This window comes from Neocloeon triangulifer, unplaced genomic scaffold (genome assembly GCF_031216515.1).
Source record: "Neocloeon triangulifer isolate White Clay Creek 2 clone unplaced genomic scaffold, ASM3121651v1 ptg000011l, whole genome shotgun sequence".
NCBI classification, from domain to species: domain Eukaryota; kingdom Metazoa; phylum Arthropoda; class Insecta; order Ephemeroptera; family Baetidae; genus Neocloeon; species Neocloeon triangulifer.
Window position 1 is genome coordinate 2,184,692 of NW_026775553.1, and position 22,709 is coordinate 2,207,400.

Below are 22,709 nucleotides of genomic sequence, written 5' to 3' on the forward strand. Positions count from 1 at the left end.
CCCCTATCGCGGCTACACAATTCGCGCATGCTCCACGCTCTAAAATCCAAAAGAAGAACCTCTTGGATAAAGTCAAACATATTTTTTATTAGGCTCTTATGATTAAACTCTGTAGTCGCAAGAGCTGAAAATGGGCAATACAAGAAGAGAGCCCCCTTTTCTCCTTACCAGTTTCCATTGTGATTTTCTATTTTCTATAAAATCTTGATCAATTTGGCAGGGCCATTTATTAGCACTGTGGAATCTAAATCCTTTAAGATGTTGATTTGATTTATTTGATGAAAATTAAGATTTTTCTAATTTCTTTTCACTTTTTAGTACTTTCCCGAAAAAATAATATTTATTGAATCTTTAAATTTTTTTATTATTTCAAGAAGAAAATATGTAATAATAAACTTGGCACTCGTAAAATAACTAAGGTTTTTTGTGTGTCCAAACTAAGAATTCTCAACGCTACTTATTGTTAATAATTTTGGCCGAGGCAACTATAAAATGAGAATCGCATTATACCAGAGCGGTGAAATCCATTCCGCCAAAACGGTACTTGGTGGAGGTCAAGAAAAGGTCGCCCGAATCGCAACTTGATAGAAAGGAATGGCAGCAGGCGGTGTGCGCTCTCCTACCAAAACGTGCAAACAAAACAGCTCCGACGACTCACTATAGAAACGCCATGGCTTGGATATTTTATTTTCTATCTTTTGAACACTCATTTTTCTTGCCAATATTTGAAAGAATCAACTCTTTACAAAAAGCTGACCATTATTAATTGCCAGCTGCTCCAATGGAAAAAATTATAGAGAATTAAATTGGCTATATTTTTTCTGCAGGCCTCGTACTTTAAAAACATTTTCTCTATTTATATAAAATTGGAAATACACAATGAGAGTTATAATGATTTATTTCTCATAAAAATTTTTTGGTTCAAGATAGCTATTAAATTGGAAATTTAATTTTGACTGTGGAACTAAATTTAATATGAAAATATTCAGCCGTTTTTCAAATTGTAGCTTTTCCAAAACGCGCCACTCGTCTTCTTCATCTGCAGTTGGAGGCGCCGTTACATATTATTTTCCTATATAAAAACGGCTGAATATTTTTAGTTATGAAAATTGAGTTTTAGAGACTAGAGTTAAAATAAAATTTTCAATCGATCGGGCTACCTCAGAAACAAATCTCTTAAATTTTTATCTTTTGTGAAAAGAAATATTGTTTATTTTGAGCCCCCTGAGGAAAGTAAAATAAATTATGCTTAAAAAGTAAAATGATTAATTCTAAATAAAATTGTCTTATAAAAATTCAACCCTATTAAATGTTTAAATGACCCAAGGGCTGAGGAGGCTCGACGTTGGTTTGGGAGGTTGTTGGATCGATTCCCGCTTTAGGAGTACTTTTTATTTGAGTGAAGGTAAAGGGACTGATACTGATGTGGTAGAGAGCAACATGGAGAGTTGGGAGCAATGGTTAAATGTTCTTTTTATTGTTTTTTTTTAATTAATAAATTAATTTCATCCTCAATTTTGCTCCGACCAATCAGCGCCCTCCGTTCTTAAAAAATCATCAAGCTAAAGCGAGGAATCGAGTCATCAGTCATCGAGCTCTTGTTGCATCGAGCCAGCAAGAGAGTCGAAAATAAACAAATCAAGAAAACAGCTGAAGAAATTCCAGATTACGGAAAAGGAAGAGGAAATTTTGGAAAATGGACACCTCAAGGCGATATAAACATGATCTAGATAACAAAAAGAGTTCAAAGAACGAACGGGATGTTGACAAGAGAAGGTAAATACTAATGATTACATACATAAATTTAGAAATTAGTTTCCTGGTTTATAATTTTTATTTTATTTTAGTAATCTGTAATTTTTTTAAATTTAGAAATCATTCTCCAACGCGTAGTAAACAAGAGAGGTCGAGGAGACGGTCGAGGTCCTCGTCAGACTCCGAACGGGAAAAGAGAAAAAAGGACAAGAAAAGCCAAAGGTCCAGTTCGAAGTCGAGCAAGAAGAAAAAGGAAAAACGCAAGAGAAGACGCATCAGCAGTTCCTCCAGCAGCTCGAGTCAGTCCTCAGCCGCTTCGACCAACAATGGGAAACTGATGAAGAAACTGGAGGTCCAAAGACTGATGACCTTGGAGGAGAGGAAACGCCACAAGGAGTTGGTCAAAGCAACAGAAACTCCCGAAGAGAAAAGACTGCGGAGGCTGCTGAAGAAGGAGAACAAGGAGAGGAAGCGCAAGGAGCGCATGGGTTGGGACAACGACTACCTGCACTACACGAACACGGACAACCCGTTCGGCGACGCCAATTTGCTGTCAACGTTCGTGTGGAAAAAGAAACTGGACAAGGCGGGGCTGAGTGGGGCCTCCAGAGAGCAACTCGAGGTCGTCAACCGCAGCAAGCAGGAGGAGAACAAGCGCGAGTTGGAAAAGGTGAAGAAGCGGAGGCAAGAACGGGAACTGGAGCGCCAACAGCGCGAGGACGAAATGCAACTCATCCAGAGGCAAAAAGAAGCGGCCCAATTTCAGGCAAAATTTTATAAAAGAAATTTAATACGATTACTCAAAGATATAAAAATTCCAGGAGTGGGAAAGGCAAGAGGACCAGTTTCATTTTGAGCAGGCGCGTTTGCGGTCCAAAATCCGTATCCAGGACGGCAGGGCCAAGCCCATCGATTTGCTCGCGAAATATGTTCAGTCCGAGGATGATGTCGATGCAGTCGAGATGCACGAGCCTTATGCCTATCTCAACGGACTCACCATCAAAGACCTGGAAGATCTCATAGAGGATATTAAGGTATGCTAAATTTGCAAATTTTCTATATTTTAATTTTTTCAACTCCTGCAGGTTTATCGTGAGATCGAAAGAGGACAAAACTCCGAGTTCTGGTCCGACATCACCGTAATTGTCCAGGACGAGCTGCACAAGCTGAGCAAATTGGAGGGATCGGCTGAAAATGAATTAAGTATGACTTCCTGCTTCTTTTTTTTTTGATAGGCAAATTTCTGATTTGTCAAATTATTTCAGCAGTTGGGCGTCGCGAAGGAATCCATCAGTCGGTGGCGAAGGAGGTGGCGTCCATTTTCAAAGGAAAAACCGCAGCCCAGTTGGCAGCAATCCAAGTGCAGATCGAGTCCACAATCAATAAGAAGGCTGAAGGTGTTGACATTGGCTATTGGGAGTCCCTCTTGTCTCAACTGAAAGGTATTGAAACTTTAATTTTAAATTTATTTTCACTCATTTTTAAAATTAGCTCACATGGCTCGAGCAAGGCTCAGAGACCGACACCAGGCAAATCTGAGGAAGAAACTGCAGATTTTGAAAGAGCAGCAGGAAGTGAAGGAAGAGCCGGAGGACGATTACGAAGAACCTTCTACATCTACTTCAGCCCAAATAGAAGTGCCAGAGGACCAAAGTGAGGACAGCAAGGCGGCAGACAATGAGGCAGAAGAGGAGGCCAGGTAAAAAACTTCAATTTATTTTTTATTTAATTTGAGTAAAAGCTGAAAGTAATGAACTAAGAGAAAAAAGAGGGGGAATTTCCTGTTTTTTCTTGATTTTTTACTTTTTATTTTAATTAAAATTAAATTAAAGCACAAAAATGGATCCCAATTTTGGAAAGAATTTGTAAATAATTAATTTTCAACTTTTTTTTTCATAAAAAAATCATTAATAAATTTGCAGTGGCGAAACTGCCGAAGGGCAAGAGGCAGACCAAATGCTGAATGATGCGTTTGCTCAGTACGAACGGGGAAGTTACAGCCCCAAATATTTGGGTCCGGCCGCTCTTGATGCTGGAACTGTGGTCATTGCCGAGGAGGACGACGAGCAGCGCCTCCAGTTCGCAAGACAAAAGTTGCTTGGAAAAGGCAGCGTCAAAGTGGAAGAAATTTCGGCAGAGGAGCGGGCGCTGCAGAAGGAAGCCCGGATTGGGATGACCAATGAGGAGGTCCAGTTTTCAGTCGAGTCCACTTTGGAAAAGGAGGTTTACTTGTGGTCGGACAAGTACAGACCCAGAAAGCCCCGATACTTCAACAGGTAGTTATTTTTAAAATGGAAATTTGAAAAAAAGATTAATTGATTTGTTTGCAGAGTGCACACCGGGTTCGAGTGGAACAAATACAACCAGACCCATTACGACATGGATAATCCCCCCCCAAAGATTGTTCAGGGCTACAAATTCAACATTTTCTATCCGGATCTGATTGACAAGAACGCAACTCCTCAATATTTTTTGGTAATTTTATAAATAAATCAGTTTTTTTTATAAATTAATATTATATTAAGTGAAGAGGACATTTGATTGATTGGTTTTTTATTATTATTTTCAGACACCTTGTGGGGACAATCGAGACTTTGCCATTCTGCGTTTCCACGCCGGACCGCCGTACGAAGACATAGCATTTAAAATCGTCAACCGAGAATGGGAATATTCGTACAAGAGAGGTTTCCGTTGCCAGTTCCACAACAACATCTTTCAGCTTTGGTTCCATTTCAAGAGATACAGATATCGTAGATGAACAATCTTGTTGTGGCTGATATTGAAAAATTTCACATATAAATTAAAACTATTTTAAGCATTTATTGTTTATATCACAAATTTCCTAAAGCAGTCTCAAATTATGTAAATCACTGGCGACGATTTGCGCTATTTTTAGTTGCTAGCCACGTATTTATTTTGCTCTCAGTTGTGTTTGGCCGAAGCTGCCATAATGTCAGTGGTGGGATTAGTGGTTGTGGTGGTCGGCGCGGGAGTACTTCTAATCCCTCCGGTAATTGGCTTGCACGCTCTGTTGACTCTGCTGATCGTCACGTAAAATGCGTACGCCAGGTAGAGAATGGCAAAGACGAGGGCCAGACAGCGCAGGCGGCTGCGGGGTCGACCGGCCTCCATCAGCTGCTTCAGGTTGAAGGTCTGCTCGTCCACGAACTCCGAGTGCAGGTGGCTGTCGCGACCTGGATCGAACACTTCGTCCCAGTGTGCAGATGGTTTGTACAAAGACCATCTACGAAATAGTAAAAAAAAGAATAAATAAAAATTTAAGATAATATTTTGTAATTTGTATTAAAAATTAAATACAAAAATAGTGAGAGTCACAAGTTTTAGATAGAAACATGATGAAGCAGCTTTCCTGATTTTTTTTTCTAAATTTATTTTTAATGTAAAGTATTTTTGAAAGAAAAAAAAATCAAAAAAGGTTTAAATATGTATGAAATTGGAAATTATAATACAAAAATTTAAAAAAATATGAAAATAAAATACAACTTTTTCTCGTGAAATTCAAATTATTATAACGTGTGGCCTTTTCAGGGCCAACTTTAATAAGATAATAGGCAATTAAAGTGATTTTTACCTCGAGTCCGCGTGTCCATGCAAATCGATGGCGACGCTGCTTCCGGACGGCGAGTCGGCGGCGTGGAATCGGCGAGACGCGTCGACAGCGGCGGGGCTGGGGCTGCGCGCCTTCAGAGAGCCAGGGTCGCTGTTGTGCCTCTGCAGACCACAGGTGTAGGTGGACGACGACTGGTGCGGCAGTTCGCGGCGGTGGCACTTGAGGCTGCCCGGACAGCTTCGGGTGTTTTCCCAGGAGGCGCCTGGCGTTTGGCGCCCGCCCGCGCTGCTGATGGAAGAAGTCGAGGCTTGGCGCCGCCGGTTCACTCGGCGCAGCAAAAGTCGCATTCCCTCCACCTTCTATAGCCAAGAGTAAAACATTTTTTTCTAAATTCAATTTGTGTAAAAAAAAAATAATAAGAAAATAACAAAATGGGATTTTTTAATTGAACATGAATCAATGCGTAATTAAATAAAATAAATCTTTAAAATAGTTAATCGTAGAATTATTAATATGAAATGAAAATATTTCATTATTAATTAAACGCACTTGTCAATTTTAAACAATAAATCACCTAATTATTTGCTCTCCACTTTTCTTTTTCCTGCCGAATTTGAAGTGCGTCTTGTTCCCCGCAACCGCTTCATGAGCTCCAAATAATTGGAAACGTTTTTTGCAGTGAGGGTGAAAAAAACCACCTTTATTCGAAGGCAGCAAAAAACCAACTGGCTCTCGATCGCAGATATAGTTTGCTCTAGTTTAGGAATTGGTGCGGCTTCCTCCTCTTGTTTTTCTCATCCAATTACATACTCTCGCTCGATCACCAAAGCTCCATGCGCTGTTCAGATGATGAGACACAAAGTTATCTTCTGTTATGCCATTTGTTGCCTCAGCCTTAATTGGTGCCAACCTTGGGCACTTAGCGTCCTTAATTTTACTTGACACACAAACGGTTTTTTAGTGTCACGAAAGTAAAAGAAGCAAAATTTCATTATATTCTTTAAAATTACAATTTATCAATGAAAATGAGAATCATTGAACTATTTTGGGACTATTTAGATTTTGAGCCTTCAGCCTAATTGTTTGAATATTTTAAAAAAGAAAAAAATACTCATTTTTTCAGCACTTTCACAAGTTTTGATTTATTTATTACAAAAAGTAGCCTGGTGGCAACTTTTGGTGTGCACCTCCAGTCGTTCAGGCAGAAACGTGCGCCCGCAGCCTCCGCAAGGCACCAACTGCTCTAAATGAGACTCGTACATGGCGCCAAAGTTTTCCTCTCGCTCCAACACATCTGAAAAATAAATTTTTCACTTCCATTAAAATGTGTCTTAATTATTCACATGTTGGAACTTTTGGGATTGTTTTGTATTCGATCTGTATATGAAAAAAAAATAACGCGAAATAAGGGGAAAAAACTGAAAAGTCCCGGGAAAGTTTGCTTATCACGCTTTTTCCTCATCTTTTCCAACCGATTTAATGATTAAATGTTTGCTCTGGAAATCATGAACAAAAATTATTCGATTTGAATAGCGAAATAAAATATCTACGAGTTTATTATGTGACAAATCAATGTCATAAACTTTAATTTGAAATCGTGCGCGACCGAAACACGTCAGATTCAATAAAATTCAACCCAAAAAGTGTAACTGACCTTGATTTTTTAACTGACCCCGGCTATGTCGTTTTAGGCAGGGGAATTGATTTTCTCACTGTGTGTTTGTGCCGCGCAGGTTCCCATGGTGACTAATTTATTAAGGCAAATGCGTGTAAATTTTTACACTGGCGGGCGCACGATTGCTGGGAATGAAACAAAAAAATAGAACGAATGAAAAACAAACAAGCTCTTGCCCTAGTTAAAATTTTTTCGGTTTTCAGGTGAAAAAATAAACTTTTAGTAAAAGCAGCATTTATTATTTTAACCAAAATTACTCAAAATTGTTGCCAAAAAAGTATATTTCAACAATTTGAAAGTTTTTCTTTAAGTTTTTTAGTGGAAATGTTAGATTTTGAACCTGTAAAGTGATTTTGAGGGGGCCTGGGCTCCGGTTTGCGTTGCTCCTGGGGAAGTTTTTCATTGTCTTGCCGCCACTTGCGCAGACAAATGGGCTCGTGCAAGGGTAGACTTAGGGTGGCGAACGACCTCCCACACAAGTAACACTTTGTCTCTTGTTCCAAGTGGTTCAATCGAGGGGTGTCTTCCCTAATTTTCGACGGCTCCAGCTCGCGATTCAGTCGACGTTCAGAGAGTGGCCTTTTATTGCCAAGGGTTGACGCATCGAGTTTCAAATTTTCCGACTGCAACAATAAATAATGCAAATATCTATTTAAAATAGCAATTCTTAATATTCTACTTTGATAACTATCACTTTATCATTCAGCACAAAAGGAACTTAATTCTAAAGTAAATATGGCGGTTCCAATTTTAACACAAAATCTCTATTAATTTTACAAATAATTAGACAAAAAAAAAAATAGTTAAATATGTCTTTTTTAAACGGGAAATACTTTTTCCAATCGAATTTGTTGAAAATAAAAATCTAATGAAAATGGCTCAATTGACTCTTCTTTATTTTTTTTTTACATAGTTTTATTTTATTATTTTTATTGTAAGAGATTAAAGAGATCAAGAAATCGTGAGAATATCTATAATAATCAATATAATCGTGATGGAAGTGGAAATTAAGGCCTTTCTGATGGGGCTACAAACCGAATAATAATAGAAGTGACCCTATTAGCGTATGCAAATTTTAACCTGAAACGACTGCGCGAGTTCCTTTGAATACGGTAGCCGTTTGCATGCTATAATATGATCTCTTGCCTTTTATACCCACTTTGCATTTGTGGGTCGATATTTTGTAGAATCAAATCTTGAGCAATAAAATCTCGTCCAATACATTTTTGACCGAAATTGATGCGGTGAACTTCAATCAAATATGAAATAAATTATCAGTAATATATAAATTTATAGTTTTATAGCAAGATATTTTTCTTCTCTTGGGGTAAATTTTTAAATAAAAAATATTGGAAATTATTCAAAACACACACACTTAAATTCATCTTCACTTCCTCATTGGTAGGTAACAAACTTTGTAAAAGTAAATGTTTTATGTAAATAATTTATTTTTAATTTTTCTTAACAAAAAAAACATGATTCTTTTTTAAAAACTTACAAAAAAATGCAGAAAATGTGCCTAAATTAAGCAATCATTTTAAAATATTTAAGAGGCACTCAAAAAAATATTTTCAACTAACAATTTAATTTTGATTCAATTTTGTCTAAAAATAAGTTGTACCGAAACTTCTTTCTGAATACAGCGCCAGTTTTTTTTATATAGATTTTGCAGATATCGATAAGTATATAATTTTTTTTAAGCGCTGCCAATAATAAATGATTTTAATAATTACAGCATTTTCAGAAGAAGCAAAATTCAAAAGTAAAACTAACCTGCTCGAAGGGGTGTTGTGTGCGTTGGGGCACCTGCAAGTTTGGGTTGAGCTTTTTGGCACCCACGTTGGTCTCGGCGGGCTGCAACACTTTGAGCACCGCCGGCTTCTGCTTTTTACTCTTGGCTAATTTGACTTGGCCGACTTTCTGCAGCTTAATTCGTGGCTGCTTTTCTTCGACCACGACGAACGACCTGGGCGACGCAGCCCGCAAAACGGCCTGTTTTGGCGCGGGAATTTTGCTGACGCCTTTTTGGTCCCTCCTGGGCGAGCGTTTCGGCGAGTTCGGCTTCGTCGGTGGCACCGGTGACGTTTTGGGGCTGAGGGCTGCAGGTTTTGAATTGGGAACTGCGGCAGGTTTGGCTGACGAGGGCCCGAAGAGCACCCCCTGGGGGTTGGGCCTGCAGGGCGCGGGGAAGAAGGCCTGCTTCAGCACCGCGTTCTTTTTCGCCAGGTTCGAGGAGTGGAAACTTGTCGTGCAGGTGACTTTGGACTTGACGCTCTTGTACTTGATGGGCGTCGGTCTCTGCACCGAGCTCTTGAGCGGGGGCCGCTGCTTGGTGCTGGGGGCGGCGGGGGCCGGGTGGCTGTGCAGCCTCTCGGGCAGGTCGTTGCGGCCGCAGCTGCGACACGGCTTCGGCACGCCGTTTTCGCGGACGAAAGTTTTGGCGCGCAAAACAACCGACTTGGCCGGTTCCTCTTCGTCCTCCCAGCTCTCGTCGCCGCTGGAAAGTTTGTGCTTCGGCCTGAGCTGCATGGCGGCGCCCGAGGTGGTGATTTTGGCGAACGCCTTCGGTGGCGCCCGCTGCTTTTTGCACAGGTTGTTGACGCTCAGCAGCGCCTTCCGCGTCAGCGACATGTCCACCTTGGTCAGGTAGCACGTGTCCAGCACCCTGGGCCGCGCGAGGGTGGCCGTCTGCGGCCGCCCTGTGGATTTCTTCTTCGGCCGGTCCAGGTCGGTGCTGCTGCTGCCCTCCGAGTCGGACCTTTGGATGGACTGCTGGACAGTCTGGACGGTCCGCAGCGGCCGCCTCGTTCGTTCGAGCATTTCGACTTTCCACGCTGATGGTCAGCGAAGGACTGGAAAGAAAATTTATTCCCATTTCGAGTAGCCAGAGTGGAAAGTGACGTCAGCGTGTCACGCGAACCCTTTGCTTATTCACATTTATCACATATAGCGTGCGTTTGCGGCCCACGTTGGGTCAGTGCAGGTCACTCTGGCTTTCAAAGCGATCCGCCTCCTGCATCCGATGCCCCCTGAGAATCTCAGGCATAAAAAAAAAAGATTTTGATTGTGTTCACAAAGGCTGAAAACATACAATCGAGTGATAAATTCAGGTCGCGCACGTTTAAATTTGAAGCGAAGGCAAGAAAAGTGAAATTAAGAAAAACGCAATTTATTAAATTTTCCATGGCCAAAACTTGATTTTAACGGCTTAATTGTGTTCACAAAGGCTGAAAACATACAATCGAGTGATAAATTCAGGTCGCGCACGTTTAAATTTGAAGCGAAGGCAAGAAAAGTGAAATTAAGAAAAACGCAATTTATTAAATTTTCCATGGCCAAAACTTGATTTTAACGGCTTAATTGTGTTCACAAAGGCTGAAAACATACAATCGAGTGATAAATTCAGGTCGCGCACGTTTAAATTTGAAGCGAAGGCAAGAAAAGTGAAATTAAGAAAAACGCAATTTATTAAATTTTCCATGGCCAAAACTTGATTTTAACCGCTTAATTGTGTTCACAAAGGCTGAAAACATACAATCGAGTGATAAATTCAGGTCGCGCACGATTAAATTTGAAGCGAAGGCAAGAAAAGTGAAATTAAGAAAAACGCAATTTATTAAATTTTCCATGGCCAAAACTTGATTTTAACGGCTTAATTGTGTTCACAAAGGCTGAAAACATACAATCGAGTGATAAATTCAGGTCGCGCACGTTTAAATTTGAAGCGAAGGCAAGAAAAGTGAAATTAAGAAAAACGCAATTTATTAAATTTTCCATGGCCAAAACTTGATTTTAACCGCTTAATTGTGTTCACAAAGGCTGAAAACATACAATCGAGTGATAAATTCAGGTCGCGCACGATTAAATTTGAAGCGAAGGCAAGAAAAGTGAAATTAAGAAAAACGCAATTTATTAAATTTTCCATGGCCAAAACTTGATTTTAACGGCTTAATTGTGTTCACAAAGGCTGAAAACATACAATCGAGTGATAAATTCAGGTCGCGCACGATTAAATTTGAAGCGAAGGCAAGAAAAGTGAAATTAAGAAAAACGCAATTTATTAAATTTTCCATGGCCAAAACTTGATTTTAACGGCTTAATTGTGTTGGCAAAGGCTGAAAACATACAATCGAGTGATAAATTCAGGTCGCGCACGATTAAATTTGAAGCGAAGGCAAGAAAAGTGAAATTAAGAAAAACGCAATTTATTAAATTTTCCATGGCCAAAACTTGATTTTAACGGCTTAATTGTGTTCACAAAGGCTGAAAACATACAATCGAGTGATAAATTCAGGTCGCGCTCGGTCAAATTTGTAGTGAAGGCAAGAAAAGTGAAATTAAGAAAAACGCAATTTATTAAATTTTCCATGGCCAAAACTTGATTTTAACCGCTTGATTGTGTTCACAAAGGCTGAAAACATACAATCGAGTGATAAATTCAGGTCGCGCACGTTTAAATTTGAAGCGAAGGCAAGAAAAGTGAAATTAAGAAAAACGCAATTTATTAAATTTTCCATGGCCAAAACTTGATTTTAACGGCTTAATTGTGTTCACAAAGGCTGAAAACATACAATCGAGTGATAAATTCAGGTCGCGCACGATTAAATTTGAAGCGAAGGCAAGAAAAGTGAAATTAAGAAAAACGCAATTTATTAAATTTTCCATGGCCAAAACTTGATTTTAACGGCTTAATTGTGTTCACAAAGGCTGAAAACATACAATCGAGTGATAAATTCAGGTCGCGCACGTTTAAATTTGAAGCGAAGGCAAGAAAAGTGAAATTAAGAAAAACGCAATTTATTAAATTTTCCATGGCCAAAACTTGATTTTAACCGCTTAATTGTGTTCACAAAGGCTGAAAACATACAATCGAGTGATAAATTCAGGTCGCGCACGATTAAATTTGAAGCGAAGGCAAGAAAAGTGAAATTAAGAAAAACGCAATTTATTAAATTTTCCATGGCCAAAACTTGATTTTAACGGCTTAATTGTGTTCACAAAGGCTGAAAACATACAATCGAGTGATAAATTCAGGTCGCGCACGTTTAAATTTGAAGCGAAGGCAAGAAAAGTGAAATTAAGAAAAACGCAATTTATTAAATTTTCCATGGCCAAAACTTGATTTTAACCGCTTAATTGTGTTCACAAAGGCTGAAAACATACAATCGAGTGATAAATTCAGGTCGCGCACGATTAAATTTGAAGCGAAGGCAAGAAAAGTGAAATTAAGAAAAACGCAATTTATTAAATTTTCCATGGCCAAAACTTGATTTTAACGGCTTAATTGTGTTCACAAAGGCTGAAAACATACAATCGAGTGATAAATTCAGGTCGCGCACGATTAAATTTGAAGCGAAGGCAAGAAAAGTGAAATTAAGAAAAACGCAATTTATTAAATTTTCCATGGCCAAAACTTGATTTTAACGGCTTAATTGTGTTCACAAAGGCTGAAAACATACAATCGAGTGATAAATTCAGGTCGCGCACGTTTAAATTTGAAGCGAAGGCAAGAAAAGTGAAATTAAGAAAAACGCAATTTATTAAATTTTCCATGGCCAAAACTTGATTTTAACGGCTTAATTGTGTTCACAAAGGCTGAAAACATACAATCGAGTGATAAATTCAGGTCGCGCACGTTTAAATTTGAAGCGAAGGCAAGAAAAGTGAAATTAAGAAAAACGCAATTTATTAAATTTTCCATGGCCAAAACTTGATTTTAACCGCTTAATTGTGTTCACAAAGGCTGAAAACATACAATCGAGTGATAAATTCAGGTCGCGCACGATTAAATTTGAAGCGAAGGCAAGAAAAGTGAAATTAAGAAAAACGCAATTTATTAAATTTTCCATGGCCAAAACTTGATTTTAACCGCTTAATTGTGTTCACAAAGGCTGAAAACATACAATCGAGTGATAAATTCAGGTCGCGCACGTTTAAATTTGAAGCGAAGGCAAGAAAAGTGAAATTAAGAAAAACGCAATTTATTAAATTTTCCACGGCCAAAACTTGATTTTAACCGCTTGATTGTGTTCAAAAAGGCTGAAAACATACAATCGAGTGATAAATTCAGGTCGCGCTCGGTCAAATTTGTAGCGAGTGCAAGAAAAGTGAAATTAAGAAAAACGCAATTTATTAAATTTTCCACGGCCAAAACTTGATTTTAACCGCTTGATTGTGTTCAAAAAGGCTGAAAACATACAATCGAGTGATAAATTCAGGTCGCGCTCGGTCAAATTTGTAGCGAGTGCAAGAAAAGTGAAATTAAGAAAAACGCAATTTATTAAATTTTCCACGGCCAAAACTTGATTTTAACCGCTTGATTGTGTTCACAAAGGCTGAAAACATACAATCGAGTGATAAATTCAGGTCGCGCACGTTTAAATTTGAAGCGAAGGCAAGAAAAGTGAAATTAAGAAAAACGCAATTTATTAAATTTTCCACGGCCAAAACTTGATTTTAACCGCTTGATTGTGTTCACAAAGGCTGAAAACATACAATCGAGTGATAAATTCAGGTCGCGCACGTTTAAATTTGAAGCGAAGGCAAGAAAAGTGAAATTAAGAAAAACGCAATTTATTAAATTTTCCACGGCCAAAACTTGATTTTAACCGCTTGATTGTGTTCAAAAAGGCTGAAAACATACAATCGAGTGATAAATTCAGGTCGCGCTCGGTCAAATTTGTAGCGAGTGCAAGAAAAGTGAAATTAAGAAAAACGCAATTTATTAAATTTTCCACGGCCAAAACTTGATTTTAACCGCTTGATTGTGTTCAAAAAGGCTGAAAACATACAATCGAGTGATAAATTCAGGTCGCGCTCGGTCAAATTTGTAGCGAGTGCAAGAAAAGTGAAATTAAGAAAAACGCAATTTATTAAATTTTCCACGGCCAAAACTTGATTTTAACCGCTTGATTGTGTTCACAAAGGCTGAAAACATACAATCGAGTGATAAATTCAGGTCGCGCACGTTTAAATTTGAAGCGAAGGCAAGAAAAGTGAAATTAAGAAAAACGCAATTTATTAAATTTTCCACGGCCAAAACTTGATTTTAACCGCTTGATTGTGTTCAAAAAGGCTGAAAACATACAATCGAGTGATAAATTCAGGTCGCGCTCGGTCAAATTTGTAGCGAGTGCAAGAAAAGTGAAATTAAGAAAAACGCAATTTATTAAATTTTCCACGGCCAAAACTTGATTTTAACCGCTTGATTGTGTTCAAAAAGGCTGAAAACATACAATCGAGTGATAAATTCAGGTCGCGCTCGGTCAAATTTGTAGCGAGTGCAAGAAAAGTGAAATTAAGAAAAACGCAATTTATTAAATTTTCCACGGCCAAAACTTGATTTTAACCGCTTGATTGTGTTCACAAAGGCTGAAAACATACAATCGAGTGATAAATTCAGGTCGCGCACGTTTAAATTTGAAGCGAAGGCAAGAAAAGTGAAATTAAGAAAAACGCAATTTATTAAATTTTCCACGGCCAAAACTTGATTTTAACCGCTTGATTGTGTTCACAAAGGCTGAAAACATACAATCGAGTGATAAATTCAGGTCGCGCACGTTTAAATTTGAAGCGAAGGCAAGAAAAGTGAAATTAAGAAAAACGCAATTTATTAAATTTTCCACGGCCAAAACTTGATTTTAACCGCTTGATTGTGTTCAAAAAGGCTGAAAACATACAATCGAGTGATAAATTCAGGTCGCGCTCGGTCAAATTTGTAGCGAGTGCAAGAAAAGTGAAATTAAGAAAAACGCAATTTATTAAATTTTCCACGGCCAAAACTTGATTTTAACCGCTTGATTGTGTTCAAAAAGGCTGAAAACATACAATCGAGTGATAAATTCAGGTCGCGCTCGGTCAAATTTGTAGCGAGTGCAAGAAAAGTGAAATTAAGAAAAACGCAATTTATTAAATTTTCCACGGCCAAAACTTGATTTTAACCGCTTGATTGTGTTCACAAAGGCTGAAAACATACAATCGAGTGATAAATTCAGGTCGCGCACGTTTAAATTTGAAGCGAAGGCAAGAAAAGTGAAATTAAGAAAAACGCAATTTATTAAATTTTCCACGGCCAAAACTTGATTTTAACCGCTTGATTGTGTTCAAAAAGGCTGAAAACATACAATCGAGTGATAAATTCAGGTCGCGCTCGGTCAAATTTGTAGCGAGTGCAAGAAAAGTGAAATTAAGAAAAACGCAATTTATTAAATTTTCCACGGCCAAAACTTGATTTTAACCGCTTGATTGTGTTCAAAAAGGCTGAAAACATACAATCGAGTGATAAATTCAGGTCGCGCTCGGTCAAATTTGTAGCGAGTGCAAGAAAAGTGAAATTAAGAAAAACGCAATTTATTAAATTTTCCACGGCCAAAACTTGATTTTAACCGCTTGATTGTGTTCAAAAAGGCTGAAAACATACAATCGAGTGATAAATTCAGGTCGCGCTCGGTCAAATTTGTAGCGAGTGCAAGAAAAGTGAAATTAAGAAAAACGCAATTTATTAAATTTTCCACGGCCAAAACTTGATTTTAACCGCTTGATTGTGTTCACAAAGGCTGAAAACATACAATCGAGTGATAAATTCAGGTCGCGCACGTTTAAATTTGAAGCGAAGGCAAGAAAAGTGAAATTAAGAAAAACGCAATTTATTAAATTTTCCACGGCCAAAACTTGATTTTAACCGCTTGATTGTGTTCACAAAGGCTGAAAACATACAATCGAGTGATAAATTCAGGTCGCGCACGTTTAAATTTGAAGCGAAGGCAAGAAAAGTGAAATTAAGAAAAACGCAATTTATTAAATTTTCCACGGCCAAAACTTGATTTTAACCGCTTGATTGTGTTCAAAAAGGCTGAAAACATACAATCGAGTGATAAATTCAGGTCGCGCTCGGTCAAATTTGTAGCGAGTGCAAGAAAAGTGAAATTAAGAAAAACGCAATTTATTAAATTTTCCACGGCCAAAACTTGATTTTAACCGCTTGATTGTGTTCAAAAAGGCTGAAAACATACAATCGAGTGATAAATTCAGGTCGCGCTCGGTCAAATTTGTAGCGAGTGCAAGAAAAGTGAAATTAAGAAAAACGCAATTTATTAAATTTTCCACGGCCAAAACTTGATTTTAACCGCTTGATTGTGTTCACAAAGGCTGAAAACATACAATCGAGTGATAAATTCAGGTCGCGCACGTTTAAATTTGAAGCGAAGGCAAGAAAAGTGAAATTAAGAAAAACGCAATTTATTAAATTTTCCACGGCCAAAACTTGATTTTAACCGCTTGATTGTGTTCAAAAAGGCTGAAAACATACAATCGAGTGATAAATTCAGGTCGCGCTCGGTCAAATTTGTAGCGAGTGCAAGAAAAGTGAAATTAAGAAAAACGCAATTTATTAAATTTTCCACGGCCAAAACTTGATTTTAACCGCTTGATTGTGTTCAAAAAGGCTGAAAACATACAATCGAGTGATAAATTCAGGTCGCGCTCGGTCAAATTTGTAGCGAGTGCAAGAAAAGTGAAATTAAGAAAAACGCAATTTATTAAATTTTCCACGGCCAAAACTTGATTTTAACCGCTTGATTGTGTTCACAAAGGCTGAAAACATACAATCGAGTGATAAATTCAGGTCGCGCACGTTTAAATTTGAAGCGAAGGCAAGAAAAGTGAAATTAAGAAAAACGCAATTTATTAAATTTTCCATGGCCAAAACTTGATTTTAACGGCTTAATTGTGTTCACAAAGGCTGAAAACATACAATCGAGTGATAAATTCAGGTCGCGCACGTTTAAATTTGAAGCGAAGGCAAGAAAAGTGAAATTAAGAAAAACGCAATTTATTAAATTTTCCACGGCCAAAACTTGATTTTAACCGCTTGATTGTGTTCACAAAGGCTGAAAACATACAATCGAGTGATAAATTCAGGTCGCGCACGTTTAAATTTGAAGCGAAGGCAAGAAAAGTGAAATTAAGAAAAACGCAATTTATTAAATTTTCCACGGCCAAAACTTGATTTTAACCGCTTGATTGTGTTCACAAAGGCTGAAAACATACAATCGAGTGATAAATTCAGGTCGCGCACGTTTAAATTTGAAGCGAAGGCAAGAAAAGTGAAATTAAGAAAAACGCAATTTATTAAATTTTCCATGGCCAAAACTTGATTTTAACGGCTTAATTGTGTTCACAAAGGCTGAAAACATACAATCGAGTGATAAATTCAGGTCGCGCACGTTTAAATTTGAAGCGAAGGCAAGAAAAGTGAAATTAAGAAAAACGCAATTTATTAAATTTTCCATGGCCAAAACTTGATTTTAACGGCTTAATTGTGTTCACAAAGGCTGAAAACATACAATCGAGTGATAAATTCAGGTCGCGCACGTTTAAATTTGAAGCGAAGGCAAGAAAAGTGAAATTAAGAAAAACGCAATTTATTAAATTTTCCATGGCCAAAACTTGATTTTAACGGCTTAATTGTGTTCACAAAGGCTGAAAACATACAATCGAGTGATAAATTCAGGTCGCGCACGTTTAAATTTGAAGCGAAGGCAAGAAAAGTGAAATTAAGAAAAACGCAATTTATTAAATTTTCCATGGCCAAAACTTGATTTTAACCGCTTAATTGTGTTCACAAAGGCTGAAAACATACAATCGAGTGATAAATTCAGGTCGCGCACGATTAAATTTGAAGCGAAGGCAAGAAAAGTGAAATTAAGAAAAACGCAATTTATTAAATTTTCCACGGCCAAAACTTGATTTTAACCGCTTGATTGTGTTCAAAAAGGCTGAAAACATACAATCGAGTGATAAATTCAGGTCGCGCTCGGTCAAATTTGTAGCGAGTGCAAGAAAAGTGAAATTAAGAAAAACGCAATTTATTAAATTTTCCACGGCCAAAACTTGATTTTAACCGCTTGATTGTGTTCAAAAAGGCTGAAAACATACAATCGAGTGATAAATTCAGGTCGCGCACGTTTAAATTTGAAGCGAAGGCAAGAAAAGTGAAATTAAGAAAAACGCAATTTATTAAATTTTCCATGGCCAAAACTTGATTTTAACGGCTTAATTGTGTTCACAAAGGCTGAAAACATACAATCGAGTGATAAATTCAGGTCGCGCTCGGTCAAATTTGTAGCGAGTGCAAGAAAAGTGAAATTAAGAAAAACGCAATTTATTAAATTTTCCACGGCCAAAACTTGATTTTAACCGCTTAATTGTGTTGGCAAAGGCTGAAAACATACAATCGAGTGATAAATTCAGGTCGCGCACGTTTAAATTTGAAGCGAAGGCAAGAAAAGTGAAATTAAGAAAAACGCAATTTATTAAATTTTCCATGGCCAAAACTTGATTTTAACGGCTTAATTGTGTTCACAAAGGCTGAAAACATACAATCGAGTGATAAATTCAGGTCGCGCTCGGTCAAATTTGTAGCGAGTGCAAGAAAAGTGAAATTAAGAAAAACGCAATTTATTAAATTTTCCACGGCCAAAACTTGATTTTAACCGCTTGATTGTGTTCACAAAGGCTGAAAACATACAATCGAGTGATAAATTCAGGTCGCGCACGTTTAAATTTGAAGCGAAGGCAAGAAAAGTGAAATTAAGAAAAACGCAATTTATTAAATTTTCCATGGCCAAAACTTGATTTTAACCGCTTGATTGTGTTCACAAAGGCTGAAAACATACAATCGAGTGATAAATTCAGGTCGCGCACGATTAAATTTGAAGCGATCGAAAGCAAGAAAATGGTAACTGAGGTCATGTAGAAGAGAGCGCCAAAAGCGGATACAAAACAGTACCAAAATCGAATTAAATAGTTACAAGGAGAGCATTTCATTTTTTTAATTGAAAACTTTAAATTTAATGATATTATGTCATTGCTTTTTATTTCAGCAAAGCTATATTACAAGAAATTTATGCAACTTCAATACTGGACGCTTTTTTTATCTCCCATTTGAAAACAATTAATACTACTCAGAAAAAAAGCTACACTTAATCAAATATCTTAGCTGCCCATCGAAATCAAGCAATTGAACCAATGCAAAATCTAGTCAGTTCAAGAGTGGCCAAATTGAAAGACATTCATTAGGCTTCAGTAAAAAAATCACCGATGCAGGTCTGTGTTTAAGCTGCCGCTGAAACAGACCATTAAAATTGCACCAGACTCAAATGCGAGGTCAGTCTCCAGAGACCACCGAAACCAACTTCCTGAGAAAAGCCTACCAGCTAGACATGGTACGGAATCGATTCGCACCCTGTAAAGGTGGATTTGGCCCCAAAATCTATATAATTCAGAACTATATAAACTTTTTTTTCTTGTCCTGCAGGACCATCGTAGTAATCCACTGTATTTGGGAATCAATCACAGCGGAACAACAAACCACATCAAGTGGAATGAGTTGCAGAAGATCAAATACGAGGGCAAAATGTTCATTATCCATCTGGTCTGCAATGACGATCCAAGAAAGAAGCTTATAACAATACGAGATAAACTTGTTTACAGAAATTATCAAAAAAAAAAGTTTATATTTGGTTAATATAAATTCATTAAAAAGTTCATTTTCTTTAATTTTTTACACTAATTTTCTTACAATTAGATAAATTTTCAGAATACTTTTATATTGATTAAATTTTTTTTTAATGGGTAAAATTAATTTGGTAACCTTTATAATTAAATATTTTAGTGTTTATAAAAATCAGTCATATGGATTGCATGAAAAGTATAAAATATTTATTCTTCTAAGATGATCAAGCGTTTTTTCTGTCTTTTGTGAACATAAAATAAAAATATTATACTTTTTTATGACACTTGATATTCAAATACACATTATTAAGAAAATGAAAAACTTAAATAATTCTTTTATTCCATTTGGAATGGGTGTTAAATTAAAAAAAAATAATAATAATTTTAATTCCATAGAAGCGCACCGTCAGCTTCAAATGTCCATCTAGTTCAGCATGTACACGTTTAGCGTTGTGCGGTGGAGTAAATATTGTTCTTCACGTGAGTTTACTATTTCACAGCGCACTTTTTTATAACTTTTGATTAGTTATCAGGTTGCAATCGTCATCAGAAGCACCGGCTGTCGCGTCTGGTGGTGGTTTGCTCTTGTGGGTTAAGAGTTCTTTTCTTCATAATTTACATCACAAATGCAATTGGCAATGTAATATTTTTAATCTTATTTTGCTATATTCATGCAACTTAATATCAAATAAAGAATACATAACTAAGTTAATAATTAGGACTATTGGGAGTGGAAAATTTCAAGATGTTTTTAATTAGATAAATTATTTGCAATTAGCCTTTTATAAATTAGGCAATCTTTCTAAATTGCATGCAATAAATTATTTTGTATGTTAAAGAAGTAATCTGATTTCATCTACACTATTTCATTTCGTAATATTCTTATTCCACCCAAAACACATAACCTTTATATTTTTAACGCTTTAAGCAAAAGAACAGCTACAGCGCCAACATTCATATCCAGTCGTCACTATCAGCTACAGATACTTTAATTGCACAGATCATATTTCATTAAAGCTCTAATTTCTTATCGCTGTGTGCACATTTGGCAGGTATAAAAATTTGATCATATATATGCATTTTCAAAGTTGTGCGCGTCAAATAAGATTGCAGCGGTCCAGTGGCTAAGTGGAGTATGCTCTTGCCCTCCATCCCGGAGATTGTGGGTTCGATTCCCACTCCAGGCGGATTTTTCTCGGGGGAACCTGAGTGATTTCTCATGCTGGGACTGCGAGTGAAGGGTTGAAAGTCGGCCGGGGGCCGCAGGATTTCGTGTTGAGAAGGGTGTTTGCATTGCACCCTAGTTGTACGCAAAAGCGTTTAATACAAAATCCTTTTTTTTTACAGCAGAAGAAACTTATTCCTTCAAGAGCGCAGTGTCCTTGATTTGTTTTGTAAAAATTAATTAATCAAAAGTTAAAATATTTTGCAGAAATTTTAGGTTTTCTGGGGCTAGATGTTCTCTTAATTTTTCGCAAGTCAAAAATAAAACACACCCCACACAATTTTTTTTCTTCCCCCCCCCCCACACATTTTGTTAGTTCCAAAAGCATCAACAGTGATTTTTATATAATTTTTTACAGAAATAAAACAACAATTATATAGTTCCAAAACACTGAAATTATCATCATATCCATCCAATCAGATCGAAGGTGCTGAAACAAAATTTTTTACGCTTTTATAAATTAAACCATTCTATATCTATAATACCAATTTCTTATTCTACAAAAGATGAAACTTAAATATTATAATTTGAAAATATATAATTTATAATTTACCTTCAATGGACAATTGAAACAAAGGCTTCTGTTGACTGCGTCGATAGGCAAAACTGCCCTTGATAAAAACTGACAGGCTTCTAAAAACAGTTTGCAAAATACGATTTCAATATTGCAGATAAGAGCATCAAAAGTAAAATACAAACCTTTTATAATTGAAAAAAGGTGGCTGCGACAGATCAAGTGGCAAAAGATGACGGCGAGTGCAAGAGTCAACAGAGGCTTTGAACTGGAAACTGGCAGCACCCGGCGAAAAACACTACGGAGAGAAAAAAAATAAATTACGTTTGTTGATTTTTACTTAACAAAATTAGTGTTCAATTAAATCATTACATATAATATTCGAAAGTTTCAACTCACCAATGGTGTGTAGAGCACTTTGAGCATGTTGGAGTAATTTGCCTTTTATAAAGTTGTATCTTCTTACTAATAGAGGCTGCTTTTAACCTGCGTGAAGGGTGAACGAGCCATTTGTTGGGTGGCCGTCGAGTGAGTGGAGACAGAAGAGGGCTACGTTGGCGCCTAGCTGATGCAGTGGTCGATGACCTCCTTGGCGTCCACAGTAGCTCGATTGGTCTCGGCCAGGCCTCAAGCAGATCCGGCTGCTGGTGCTTCCTCTGTGAACGAAAGAAAATTTTGGTTAAGAATTTGATGATAAAAATGGTTCAGAAGGATCTCTTTACCTTTCCATGCTCCATTCGCTTGCAACTCCATTCTCTCTCATTTGCTTGCAAGTCAAAGAGGTGTCTGTGGGGAAAAAAGTAATAATTTTAGTTATTATAATTCAAAGTTCAAGAATTTAATTATCTATTTTTTAATAAGTATATTCTTTTCTAGCAATTGTTTAAAAGTGTCAAAAATTATTCTATAATTAAGTTTTTAATAAAGAAGGTATAATTACTAAAAACATTTAACTCATATTATTAAATGAAACAAACCTTTTAAAAATCTCCAGATTGTCACACAGGTCAGCAGAGATTCACATTTTGGTCACAGGCTTGCACCTCCTGGTCGCTCTGAAGTCAGAAAAAAGAGGCAAAGCAACACAAAATGTCCTCATAAAAATTCAAGAGAAGTGGCAGAAGAAAAAATGAGTTGAGGTCGGAGCACCTCGAGCAACGCAGCGTCCGTTGGCGGTTGGACGGCGCCTTGCCCGAGCCTCGAAGGTCCACGAAGGCGCGTCGGAAGCAAACTTCCCCCGCGCCACCCTGGCAGGGCTGCACCAGGGGTGGACCAAAGTGGAGGGGGTTGAGAATGGATTCATTTACCTGAAGCACATCCGGAATCCAAACGTTGACCCCAGGAGGCCCAGGAATTCGGCTGTAAAAAACAAAGTTGAAAAACAACGTCCACAGGGTTGAAAAGAAGCACTCACCTTTTGTAAAAATGGACTTCAATCAATTTCTTACAAAGACGT

At 37.4% G+C, this 22,709-nt stretch overlaps 4 protein-coding genes across 7 annotated transcripts; 1 reads left to right on the top strand and 3 right to left on the bottom strand.

Moving 5' to 3' along the window:
* Positions 1-1,505: 1,505 nt before the first annotated feature.
* LOC132195929 (splicing factor Cactin) lies at positions 1,506-4,569 on the top strand. Of its 2 annotated transcripts, none has more exons than XM_059618234.1 (9): positions 1,506-1,776; positions 1,873-2,521; positions 2,577-2,789; positions 2,841-2,958; positions 3,024-3,197; positions 3,247-3,454; positions 3,678-4,031; positions 4,086-4,230; positions 4,325-4,569. In XM_059618234.1, exons 1-9 carry the CDS (start codon positions 1,697-1,699, stop codon positions 4,511-4,513), a joined length of 2,130 nt encoding a protein of 709 aa, XP_059474217.1. In that variant the 5' UTR covers positions 1,506-1,696; the 3' UTR covers positions 4,514-4,569. The 2 variants fall into 2 exon arrangements, with proteins under 2 accessions (XP_059474217.1, XP_059474216.1); XM_059618233.1 differs by having other exon boundaries at positions 1,520-1,776; positions 3,021-3,197; positions 4,325-4,568.
* Positions 4,298-6,046, bottom strand: LOC132195933 (uncharacterized). The gene is made up of 3 exons (XM_059618244.1): positions 5,901-6,046; positions 5,348-5,685; positions 4,298-4,999 (listed from the first exon to the last, which is right to left on the bottom strand). Exons 2-3 carry the CDS (start codon positions 5,671-5,673, stop codon positions 4,678-4,680), a joined length of 648 nt encoding a protein of 215 aa, XP_059474227.1. The 5' UTR covers positions 5,674-5,685; positions 5,901-6,046; the 3' UTR covers positions 4,298-4,677.
* Positions 6,047-6,454: 408 nt separating this feature from the next.
* On the bottom strand, positions 6,455-9,840 carry LOC132196025 (ubiquitin carboxyl-terminal hydrolase 31-like). Of its 2 annotated transcripts, XR_009441725.1 has the most exons (4): positions 8,775-9,840; positions 7,342-7,624; positions 6,981-7,126; positions 6,496-6,620 (listed from the first exon to the last, which is right to left on the bottom strand). XR_009441725.1 is itself a non-coding variant. In XM_059618393.1 (3 exons), the coding sequence occupies exons 1-3, from the start codon at positions 9,819-9,821 to the stop codon at positions 6,469-6,471; spliced, it is 1,482 nt and encodes a 493-aa protein (XP_059474376.1). In that variant the 5' UTR covers positions 9,822-9,840; the 3' UTR covers positions 6,455-6,468. The 2 variants fall into 2 exon arrangements, 1 of the variants encoding a protein (XP_059474376.1); XM_059618393.1 differs by lacking the exon at positions 6,981-7,126 and having other exon boundaries at positions 6,455-6,620.
* Positions 9,841-21,029: 11,189 nt separating this feature from the next.
* On the bottom strand, positions 21,030-22,325 carry LOC132196012 (uncharacterized). 2 transcript variants are annotated; one of them, XM_059618374.1, is made up of 6 exons: positions 22,231-22,325; positions 21,976-22,039; positions 21,653-21,909; positions 21,439-21,551; positions 21,293-21,372; positions 21,030-21,169 (listed from the first exon to the last, which is right to left on the bottom strand). In XM_059618374.1, exons 2-6 carry the CDS (start codon positions 21,988-21,990, stop codon positions 21,092-21,094), a joined length of 543 nt encoding a protein of 180 aa, XP_059474357.1. In that variant the 5' UTR covers positions 21,991-22,039; positions 22,231-22,325; the 3' UTR covers positions 21,030-21,091. The 2 variants fall into 2 exon arrangements, with proteins under 2 accessions (XP_059474357.1, XP_059474358.1); XM_059618375.1 differs by having other exon boundaries at positions 21,038-21,189.
* Positions 22,326-22,709: the final 384 nt, after the last annotated feature.